This window comes from Misgurnus anguillicaudatus, chromosome 17 (genome assembly GCF_027580225.2).
Source record: "Misgurnus anguillicaudatus chromosome 17, ASM2758022v2, whole genome shotgun sequence".
NCBI lineage: Eukaryota > Metazoa > Chordata > Actinopteri > Cypriniformes > Cobitidae > Misgurnus > Misgurnus anguillicaudatus.
In genome coordinates this window covers 25,074,721-25,087,273 of record NC_073353.2, presented here as the reverse complement: position 1 = coordinate 25,087,273, position 12,553 = coordinate 25,074,721, and the positions used below count along the sequence as shown (strand labels likewise).

The 12,553-nt window shown below is 36.1% G+C and overlaps 1 protein-coding gene across 1 annotated transcript; it reads left to right on the top strand.

Moving 5' to 3' along the window:
• The first annotated feature begins 4,184 nt into the window (after positions 1-4,184).
• gja8a (gap junction protein alpha 8 paralog a) lies at positions 4,185-7,038 on the top strand. Its single transcript, XM_055215268.2, is given in 1 exon segment — positions 4,185-7,038. A coding segment is annotated over 1 exon segment (2,025 nt). The 5' UTR covers positions 4,185-4,198; the 3' UTR covers positions 6,224-7,038.
• The last annotated feature ends 5,515 nt before the right edge of the window (positions 7,039-12,553 follow it).

Below are 12,553 nucleotides of genomic sequence, written 5' to 3'. Positions count from 1 at the left end.
ATACTCTAAAAAAAGAACTTTTGCAGATTTTTTAAAAGTGTTATGTTTCTGCTTAACGCCTTCGTTCAGACAGCCAGCGACGTTATCGATGGGTGTCGCTTGTCTCTTTCAATGAGGCGTTTCTAAATCTGCTTGTCATAAACAAATGAGTACCATCCACTCCAGTAACTGACAAGAGAAGGATGACGTGAATTCCACTGCTTCGTTCTCATTGGTAGTCGCTCCCGAAATTCGCTCGACATTTGCATAAAGTTAAACCTTTCTTAAACTTTCTCGCGTCGCGGGACACGCCCATACGGTCGCCACGGTCACTTTCACTAGTGTCGCCGGAAGTTGCCAGGTTTCCATTGAAATGAATGAGATTGCGTCGCTCTGCTACTGCTGGTCGCTGGCTGTCTAAATGGGGCGTTAGTGTTCATTAAAGAGACAATTTACCCAAAAATAAAATTTCTGTTATGTTCTGCTATATCTACTACAACCTGTATTAACTCGTATAAGCAAAGCTCAATAAATCTCAGTCACACTGTCATATAAAGGGTACAAAAGCTGACATTGTGACGGTACCCTTTTAAAGGGTCCTATATGTACCATATACAGGTAGGTACAGATATATACCTTTTATTATATACCTTTAATTTTTAATGTGTACAAATACTCATTGGGCCCTCACTGCGAAAAATTAGCAGTTTTGTCAAATCAACACATATTTTATGTTACTTTAACTTAAAAATGAAGTTAAACAATTTCAACTTAAATTTATGTCAGTAAATGATGGAGAAAAAAACTAAAACTAAAAATGTATCAGCGACAATGTTTTTACTAATCTTTGACATGCTTGCGATTAAGGTAAAAATATACAGTCCACAATCATTTTCTATATTTATATATTATTCATTTTGTGTTTTTCTGCAAATCAGTGACATCACTTATGAACTTGACAATTAAACAGTTAAAATCATGGAATTTTTGTAAACATTTAGTAGTTTGATCAGGACTGGGGTTGATTAACAGATTTATGAAAGAAATTGAAAATAATATTCATTTGATACATTTTTACAGCCTTTTAATTTAGTGGATGTTTTCATGAAAACGGTTCATTATACTATTACTAACATAAAGTTAATCAGTTTTGACAACTAATCTGGTTTTCAAAGTGTGCAGGAAATATAGAGCAAATTAAGATTTGAATATAGTGTGTCATAGCTACACGAGTGTCTGCTGCATTGGCACATTGTGAGCTTACACCTGACTTCACATGCTCCATAGACTCAATTCTGTAGTATGACATCATGTCTTTCTGTGCCATCCTGTCACTATTCAACAGCAACCCTGTGTGGCTTATTCTGATAATGACCACTGTATCAACACACAAACCCCTATATTAGGATTTTTACTTTACACTGTCAAATAAAATTGTCAAAAATGGTTCCTACCTGTCCCTGAAGTGTTACACTTTTGCACCTAAAAGTTTACACTGGTACCTCAAAGGTATTGGTACCAAATGTATACACATCTGTCGCTGACTGTAGCACACATACAGTACAACACAGCACAAATATCTAAAAAGACAACTCGAGTCTTTTATTAATCTGCTCGCACTTAATTGTGTCTTTCCTCTATCTTGATATTTGGTCCTAATGTACACAGCAGCCAGACAAATGTGTATACGAGAGATATTGTGCAGAATAGGAAAATGATTTGTGTTATTTGTAATAAACACTATGTCTATGTTGCATAAAACATTGCCCATTTACTGTCAGTCATGTTTTTCCTTCCCAAAAAAAAACGCCGCACAAACAGTTTTCCCTGACAACAATAATTCAACAGTTTAGATAAGTGCCAAACAATCCTGAACTTTAAATAAACATCTTCCAGGTCTGATAGGGCCTTGCCAACTTCTGCATGCGCTCTTTGGTCAGTACTGCCTTTACAAGCATAAAAGTGCTGCATGTAAGATATAAACATGTTAACTCAAAAACAACTAATCTTAATTACGTCACATGATTTTACTTCACATAACACTTAAATCCCATGACCTTTAAATATTGCAATTTGCATTGGGTAAAAAGAATTTTAGGTGTGAACCAACATTGACAGAAAGCATCTGGCCAATGATTCGGCAGTACAGGAAGGTTTTTAACAGGGCATTGTTGGAGTTTATTCATGTGTGTATGCGTGTTTGAGCTTCCTGCCCGACATCATAAATATGCCATTGCACTACACTGTAACCACTTTATCACAAAACCATTACATTTACCTCCAACACCCAAGTTTTCCTGCATGTGTGTGTGTCCACATATTTTATTATCACCATTTCCTAAAGCTGTTCACATTTTGATATACTACTGTTGTCACACACATAACAAATTGTTTTGGTTTAAAGACCACATTTTTTCTGTATCTTACTTATACAGCTAAAAAGACAATGAAGTGACTGTATGTTTATCAGATGCAGAATACCTTGAATCTCCCCCTTTTCACACTGCTTTTTAATAATATATACAGTACTGTGCAAAAGTCTTCGGCCACCACCACCAGCTTTGTTGTTTTAGTGCAGTTTTAATGTCCATCCATATTTATTTTTCACTCTTTTTATTAAAATACAAGCAGAAAATATAGGAATTATGAACACTTTTCAGTACTAAATGTCTTCAGGCATCAGTCAGTATTTGGTGTGAAATTAGGATTTAATTTCATTTAAGTTGGTGTAAGTTAATGGTAGCATGGTGGCCTAAGGCTTATGCACAGTACTGTATATATGAAATAAAAACATTAACATCACTTTCATATTTCACTCTATTCCTCTTGCCTTGACAACATTTATTTCAACAACTGAAAACTATATAATGAAACTATAAGCATGAACTTAAATCCTAACATTAATTCCATAGCCTTCCTTTAGTTTTAAAAAGTGTCATGATAGGGTAGGTCATTGCTCTGGACCTCATGTCCCAGTTTTTAATATGTTCTCTGGGTTCGTGTCCTGTGGCCTCTCTGGCTCTCCGGCGGGTCTGTTGATCCTATTGTCTTCTGCATCAACACTCGTGGTCTGGTGCATAAAGGGCATCTAGTTAGCAGCTTATACTCTACGGCAGGCATGAAAAGCAGCCATCATAGCCCATCCGCTCACATCTGCTCAGTGGTGCGTCAAGGATGATGACTGAGTCTGGGTGACTCGGGGAGAGAAGTTCAATTTGCCCCGAAGGGCACCAGGAGCGACGGACTGCTGCGACTGAGCCGGGCTGCACTGGACCCGACATTGTGCAAAGGTGACTGTTTAGGCTCAGTTCACATTGGCTCTTCCCTATTAAATTTATTTTAGTAGGCTCTGAGAAGTTTTATTTTTTTAAAGTTGTTCTTTTATGTGTAAAATGGCTTATATTGAGCCACTTTGATGATGTGTTTTGGCAGTATTGAGTATTAGCAACTAGGTGCATGCTATGATATTACACTGCAAAAAATTATTTTCAAGAAAAATTTCATAGTATTTTTGTTTTGTTTTCAGTAAAAATATCCGAAAATTCTTAAATTAAGATGCTTTTTCTTGATGAGCAAAACAACCCAAGAAAATAAGTCTAGTTTTTAGACCAAAAATATCAAATTTAAGTGATTTTGCGCATAAAACAAGCAAAAAAATCTGCAAATGGGGTAAGCAACTTTTTCTTGAATTTTTCTTGAATTTAGTGTTTAAGAAAAAAATTTAGATTTTTTACTTGCCCTATTGGCAGATTTTTTGCTAAGCGAAATTTTTTTTAAAGCTAAAAAATCTTGAACATTTTTCTTAAACACTAAATTCAAGAAAAATTCAAGAAAAAGTCGTTTACCCCATTTGCAGATTTTTTTTTCTTGTTTTATGCACAAAATCACTTAAATTTGATATTTTTGGTCTAAAAACTACACTTATTTTCTTGGGTGGTTTTGCTCATCAAGAAAAAGCATTTTAATGTAAGAGTTTTTAGATATTTTTACTGAAAACAAGACAAAAATACTAAGAATTTTTTTTCTTGAAAATCAATTTTTGCAGTGTAGGATTTTCATTCCTGATTATCAGCCTATTAAAGATATCAAGGATATATTTTAATATAGCAGACTGGGTCACACATGATACATCAGTTTTTGTGTAATACTGAATTACATACAATACTCCTGTTAATTTTTTATTATTCTTTCTCTTTTTTTGTACAGCTAATACACAACCATGGGAGACTGGAGTTTCTTGGGTAATATTTTAGAGGAAGTAAATGAACACTCCACTGTGATTGGCCGTGTGTGGCTCACGGTGCTTTTCATTTTCCGCATTCTGATTTTGGGCACAGCCGCCGAGTTTGTCTGGGGAGATGAGCAATCGGATTATGTGTGTAACACACAGCAGCCCGGGTGTGAGAATGTGTGTTACGATGAGGCCTTTCCAAACTCTCACATTCGTCTCTGGGTATTACAGATCATTTTTGTATCCACCCCTTCGCTTGTATACGTTGGCCACGCTGTCCATTACATTCACATGGAGGAGAAACGCAAGGAACGTGAAGAAGCTGAGATTTCCCACCAACAGGAACTGGGTGAGGAGCGTCTCCCTCTACCAAACGATCAAGGAAGCGTTCGCACTGCCAAGGAGACCAATATGAAGAGTAGCAAGAAGTTCAGACTTGAGGGCACCCTGCTTTTCACATACATTTGTCATATTATCTTTAAAGCTCTGTTCGAGGTTGGCTTCGTGGTCGGACAGTACTTTCTGTATGGGTTTCGTATCCTGCCCCTGTACAAGTGCAGTCGCTGGCCGTGTCCCAACACGGTGGACTGTTACGTCTCCCGGCCAACCGAAAAGACCATCTTTATCATCTTCATGCTCGCTGTAGCTTGCGTCTCACTGTTCCTTAACTTTGTGGAGATCAGTCACCTTGGCTTGAAGAAGATCCGCTTTTCATTCCGTCGGTCATCATCTTCAATGCAGCTGGAGCATCTTGAGCGACCTGAGAGAAGTCCACCATTTCTCCTAACTCCCCCGGTCAAAAAAGCCAAAGGGTATAGACGTCTTGAAGAAGAGATAAGGGATGAGGTTGCACACATATATCCACTAGCTGAGGTTGGTATGGAAGAGGGTCAACTCTTCTTACCTCAAACGGATAAAGAACAAAAAAGCAGTCAGGAGGCAGTTGTGCCAACAGCGCCCCCTGTAGAGAAGCCAGTGATTTGTGATGAGACTCAGCAATCTCTCATTCAGCTGACAGAGGTGGTCCCAGAGCTACCATGTGAGAAACCTGAGGAGCCTTGTCGTCAGGGAGATGAGGTAGACAGCTTAAAGGCTTTGACTGCGTTACATGAAGTATTCGAGGAACGATCAGAGAGGGAAAGTGTGGAGGAAACATATTTGATATCACTTGAGGAGAAATCAGTGAAGGAGAGCTTAGTTGAGGGTGAGCCGACAAACTTTTCAGAAGCCAAAGAGGAGCAAACTTTAGAAACAACTGAGGAAGTTGAAGAGGACACGTTTAAGTAGAGGGGTTTACCTGACGTGGTGAAAGAGCCAGAACTTGAGATGGGTGATAAAGACGTAGAGCTTTGTGAGATTGATCCTTTTATAAACAAGTATACTTTACAGGAGATGAAATCTTTAGAAAATGGAAATGTTAGTGTGGATCTGGAGGCGTCCAACATATCTGAGAGTGCAGAAGATCAACAGGCTTTAGAGGAGGCTGTAGTGTCAAAAGAATTGGAAAATGTATGTGACATGGAATTAAGTGGAAATATGGATGAATCACATTGCGATGTAGAAGATAAAGAAGGGGATGGAGTTGACACAGAAGTGGGTGGGGCTGTAGATGATGTAGTGGGTACTGGTAAAGATGAAGCTTTAAAAATATTGGTGAATACAGATGAGGATAGAGCTGTTGAGACTGCAGTCAATACGGGTACAAAGGATGTAAACTCAGAACAGGTGGAACCACTGGGAAAAGAGGGTGTGTTATTGGACATGGGGGATCCAGAGGAGGTCAAGGGCTCTGGGGCTTGTGATGGATCATGTAAAGAAGATTTAGTTGGAAGTGGAGGCTTTGGAAACGAGAGTTTACAGGAATCAAAAGCTTTGGAGGCCTTTGATGAGATGATGGATGTTTCTTTTGTAGCTCTTGAACTAGAAACAGCAGAGAGGCTTGAAGAAACTAGATCTTTAAGTCGCCTTAGCAAAGGGAGCATTAGAGCCAGATCAGATGATCTTACAATATAAATGACCAATAAATAAAATAAAAAACTTAACCAAAGAACATACAGAAGACACTCTTTGATTTCACAATTCCCAAATACATTATAATAAGAAACAGATATTTTACACAAAAAGTAAAAATAAGATGAAATAAAATAATAAATGTTTCATTTAAACATGGTGAAACTATAAACATCAGCTGGTTTCTTAATGATAGCTCTTTTTTAGGACAATGGCCTTAAATATATGATTCATACAAATTTTAAATAAATGTATTAAAACAAAAATATCCTCCCTGTTTAGTTTGATTTAACAGAGATATTATACAGGGCTGTCACAGAAAACGTCTTCCCTGAGAAGGGAACGAGACGCTGCGTCTCCCTTTCCATACTTCCTGCGTACCTGTTAAGCCGTCTTTGGCAATATTTCAGATAGCGAGGGCTTTTGTTAGGTCATCTTGTTTACTTCCTGGTTCCCACATCACCCCTCTGGTGATGTCACGCCGCACCATTGGTTGAATTTGATATACACATCCAGACCTCACACCTGGAGGGATTCCCAAAGCGTCACTGTGGCGACACAGCGCGAGTTCCCTCAAAAGGGAACAAACAATCTCACATTTTAAGTTTGTGCTTTGAATGTTTTAAATGATTATGTTTATTTATACATTTGCTATTTATTGTTATATGCAGATGTGTTGTTTTAATCTTGGGCCATAATAACAAATTTGTCATGGTTATAAATCTTGTAAGTCACAAATACCAATGAAACATTCATTTTTATATAGTTCTTGGTTGATGGAAGCCCAAAGGATGACTAACAGGTACACTGTAAAAAAATTCAGTAGAAATGTCAATGTTATTGCAGCTGGGTTGCCGGTAATTTACCGCAGATTCAAATTCATGTTATTCACTGGCAAGAGTTTGTTCAAAGTAAATTTGAAATATCAACAAGTCTTTATCTTTACAGAATAAAACTATACAATAACAGCCTCATGCAAAGCATTCTGGGAACCAGAAATCATCATCAACCTTTTCCTGTTTTTTGCTTCAGATTTTGTTTCCCAGAATGTTTTGCTTGATGCAGTTTTTTTAGTTTTACTCTGTAAAGACAAAGACTTGTAAATGTTTAATGTTCATTTAACTTTGAACAAAATGTTGCCAGCAAATAACATACATTCAAATCCACGGCAAGTTACCGTCAACCCAGCTGCAATTTCTACGGAATTTTTTTACAGTGCAGGTTCAGTATTTAATTAATTATTAGGATCAAAATCACTATAAAGTAGCCTACCTTTGGTGTCCTCCTCAGAAAACTTAAACCCTTTGTGTGTGATTTCTTGATTTCTTAATAAATAAATGAGTGCCAGTTAGTATTGTTTACATTTTTTCTAAACATATTTGTTGATTTTATTTAAAACTATTACATGTTGTATTGGGCAGTTAATGTTTTTGCAGTAATTTAATTCTTATCAAAATACTTTTCCCATGAAAGAGGGAGCCATTACCTTTCTGCAAATCTACATTTTGATCACTATTCAAAGAAAATGTGATACTTTGAATTTGTCCATGACTGGGTTGACATTTTTTGTGGTTTGCTTGTCTGTCTGCATTTAGTTAATTTATAAAATGTTTGACCAACATGCATTTCTAACAGGTTAAGGTCTTCTTGATACACCAAATATACATTTAAATCCAAAATGTTAGATTTTTTTTAAAAGAAACTTTATGATGATTTGACCCATTAAATATAGAAAACCTTAAAGAATTAATATTAATGGGGTTAATACTACTCTACCTCTTTACCATACAATCATTGTTTACTGGATATAGATGACCTCAAATAAATGTTTCTCTCTTTGTCTGTTCTTCAGTTCACTTTTATAATTATAACTGACGAGCATGAAACATTTTCACATTATCTTTAACATTAACAGACCTAACTATTTGCAGAAAATTATTGTTAATAGTAAGTGCATTATCATCGTACTAAAAATGAAATTAAACTATGCCCTCTAGTGGTCAAATGTATAAAGACCAAGTTTTTTTTGTACTGCGCTAAGCTTATTAATACAATTTGTTAAGCTTGTTAGTAACAAGTATGGGACATTCAAATAAAGCCTAAAGTTGTTACTTTATAAAAGCCTGGGGTTTATTTAAAAAGTCCCGTTCTCAAAACACACATAAGACAGAAAGTGAAAACTGAAAGTAAAAGTAGCACAATGAGTTGTAAACAAGATATGGGAAAATAAAAAATACTAATATGATGTTAACAAAAACACCTCTTCACTGACATAAGACTGTAATGTTCACATATTATGTCATTGGGAAACTGAAAGCTTTTCTGTGAGATTTTTTAACAAAACATGTATTCACTGTCTGAACAACTTTTGACTTTTACATAGACTATAGACAGACAGCACACTTGACCAATCTGACCTTTACTACAACTGCACCACACACAAACAAACAAAGCATGATCACAAAAACATAAGGCTATAATGTTTACAGATTATGCAATTGAGAAACTGAAAGCTCAACAAGCACAAACAAAGCATGATCACACACCCACAAGGGTTTTCAGGTTAACTGTACAAAATTATGTTTAAATAATCTGTCACTTGGAACAGCTAGACACTACTTGATGAATATTGGATCTCATTTACAGCACAACATTATACACATTTCATAATAAGGTTTGATTTCATTTTTGCAAGTCTGTTTTTTGTTCACAAAGATAAAATCTTTGCAAACAGATAATGCATGCTTGAAAATTATTAGTGACTGTTGAAATAAGTATGTACTGAGATTAATAAATGCTGTAGAAGTATTGTTCATTTTTAGTTCATGTTAACTAAATTAATTAACATTAACAAATGCAGCCTTATTATAAAGTGTTACCAAAATTGCTTCACCTTCTGTATGAGCCAACTATAGTAGACAAGTAAAAACAGTGTCCAACCTGTTTCCACTTCTGCACTCTAAAAAAATAATCCGTAAAAAAACGGATAATGTCCTGGCAGAAAATTACCGGTATACCTTTTCCGTTATGTTTACAGAATTTCTGTTTATTCAAAAACGGAACATTCTGTAGATTTATAGACCACTGTCCGTAAATTTACAGAACATTTTCCGTAACCTTTAGGGACACTTCAATCTGCCTATGAAACGCAACAATGGTGACAACCAACAACAAAGCTTCATGCCGCAATGCATGCTATGCTGGGTACCAGGATTGCAGAAAACTCTTTCTTAACATTTACTCTCACCATTGTTGAGATTTGTATCCAAAGTATTGATATCTCTGAAGCAAAAACCACATTTGACACATTTGCAGCAATCTTATTAAAGTGTGTTTTTAGATCAGCATAGAGTGTCACTCTTATACATTTCAGTTCATTATTCTTATTTTATCATTTCATATTTAAATGTTAGGCAGCAAAACATAAAAACAACTAAGCTTATTTGATATCATAGACAATTCTCCTTCCTCAAGCAACAAACAAGTTGTAATTGCTACAAGCAAAAACACTGTTGCAATGCTAATAGAACAGAGTCAGTTCTGGAAGGTCAAGGGACAAAAGCCACTAAAGGAAACACTAATCAACATAGTGGTGACTTCAAATGAATCTAAAACAAACATAAACTGTAGATTTAATGTGATAAATGTTGTGGTAAATATCCATTTGAGTTACACGTCACATCAGAAAGAAGATTTGTCTACTAAATCAAATGTGTCGATGCTGTTTAACACTTGTATCTTGTTCTGACAGCATTTGTTTAGAAGTTAAACATCATCCATGTTAGAAAATAACTCTGCAAGCAAGTTGTAATTTTAGGTTTCAAACAGAGATGGTGATAGAGAGGCAAAAGTGAAAGATTGCAGCAGGAGTTATTGTACCCATAATGCAACATGTTATTAAAAAAACGGATAAATGCCTGTAAAACATAAATACGGAAAATTCCTTCATATTTACACAGTACTTTGTCCGTTTTTTTACGGATTTTTTTTAGAGTGTGTGATGATCTGTGTTGAAGCTTCTGTTTCAATATTGAACCCTAAAAATTACAGAGATAAGAGATTTTAATTGAATCACTTCAGTGTGCTTCACTCAACAATAAGAGGTTTCTCTCCGACAGGACTTATCCTAGTATCAGACTAAAATGCATGTTTGAGCTGCCTTCATTAAAAAAACATCTTGCATTGACAAATCTTATATATTAGTTTTGTCTCAAGATGCATACCAGTATTGTTTTTTATAAGGTGTGTTTGTAAAAAGTCCTAAATTAATCTAAACCCTATCCAAGACATTGCCCCTATTTGACAGTAATTTTAATGGTAGTGTAATAGTATTGTTCAAAATAATAGCAGTACAATGTGACTAACCAGAATAATCAAGGTTTTTAGTATATTTTTTATTGCTACGTGGCAAACAAGTTACCAGTAGGTTCAGTAGATTCTCAGAAAACAAACAAGACCCAGCATTCATGATATGCACGCTCTTAAGGCTGTACAATTGGGCAATTAGTTGAAAGGGGTGTGTTCAAAAAAATAGCAGTGTCAAACTTTGACTGTACAAACTCAAAACTATTTTGTACAAACATTTTTTGGGGGGGGGTTTAGCAATCCTGTGAATCACTAAACTAATATTTAGTTGTATGACCACAGTTTTTTAAAACTGCTTGACATCTGTGTGGCATAGAGTCAACCAACTTGTGGCACCTCTCAGCTGTTATTCCACTCCATGATTCTTTAAAAACATTCCACAATTCATTCACATTTCTTGGTTTTGCTTCAGAAACAGCATTTTTGATATCACCCCACAAGTTCTCAATTGGATTAAGGTCTGGAGATTGGGCTGGCCACTCCAAAACATTAATTTTGTTGGTTTGGAATCAAGACTTTGCCCGTTTACTAGTGTGTTTTGGGTCATTGTCTTGTTGAAACAACCATTTCAAGGGCATGTCCTCTTCAGCATAGGGCAACATGACCTCTTCAAGTATTTTAACATATGCAAACTGATCCATGATCCCTGGTATGCGATAAATAGGCCCAACACCATAGTAGGAGAAACATGCCCATATCATGATGCTTGCACCTCCATGCTTCACTGTCTTCACTGTGTACTGTGGCTTGAATTCAGAGTTTGGGGGTCGTCTCACAAACTGCCTGTGGCCCTTGGACCAAAAAAGAACAATTTACTCTCATCAGTCCACAAAATGTTCCTCCATTTCTCTTTAGGCCAGTTGATGTGTTCTTTGGCAAATTGTAACCTCTTCTGCACATGCTTTTTTGGAGAATCATTTTAGCTGAACAGCCTATCATTTTTTGCAGCTCTTTATAGGTTTTCTCCTCTCCAATCAACTTTTTAATCAAAGTACGCTGTTCTTCTGAACAATGTCTTGAACGACCCATTTTCCTCAGCTTTCAAATGCATGTTCAACAAGTGTTGGCTTCATCCTTAAATAGGGGCCACCTGATTCACACCTGTTTCTTCACAAAATTGATGACCTCAGTGATTGAATGCCACACTGCTATTTTTTTGAACACACCCCTTTCAACTAATTCAACTAATTGCCCAATTGCACAGCCTTAAGAGCGTGCATATCATGAATGCTGGGTCTCATTTGTTTTCTGAGAGTCTACTGAGCCTACTGGTAGCTTGTTTGCCACGTAGCAATAAAAAATATACTGGAGGCCTTGATTGTTCTGGTTAGTCACATATTGTACTGCTATTATTTTGAACAATCCTGTACATACACAAACAAGAGTCTGTGAAAAAAAGGATGTCGGTATCGTACCTTTTCTTTAAGTATTGCTCTCATGATGAAGTCCATGATAGGAAGCATGTTTTTCAATTGTCCTTTCTTCCACTGATTGTAGAGATTTAGCAACTCAACTCTACATATATACATACATGTATATATATGTATATGTATGTATATGTATATATATGTATATGTATGTATATGTATGTATATGTATATGTATACCTTAATATAAAACTTGAACAATCCTTTAAACACAAGTCATCAACCAGAATAGAAGCTAAAGATATTCCAGACACCTGAAAAACAGAGAATCTAGGCTTACTCATATGTGTCTAGACATCAGACCCGTCGCCAGACCTCAGTCTTAAGGGGGGCATATGAAATGCATGGGAGGGCACACTTATTATTTGCCTACAGTAGTAGACATATGGAGATAATATCTCTGATAAGCTCAAGGTAGGTCTAGCTAAATTATATCAAATCAGAATGGAATTTGTAAAGACACATTGACTAAATCTGAACTTGTATTTGCCCTAAAGCCATACTGATGTTCACTCAATAGTTTATGTTTGTCTATAAAATG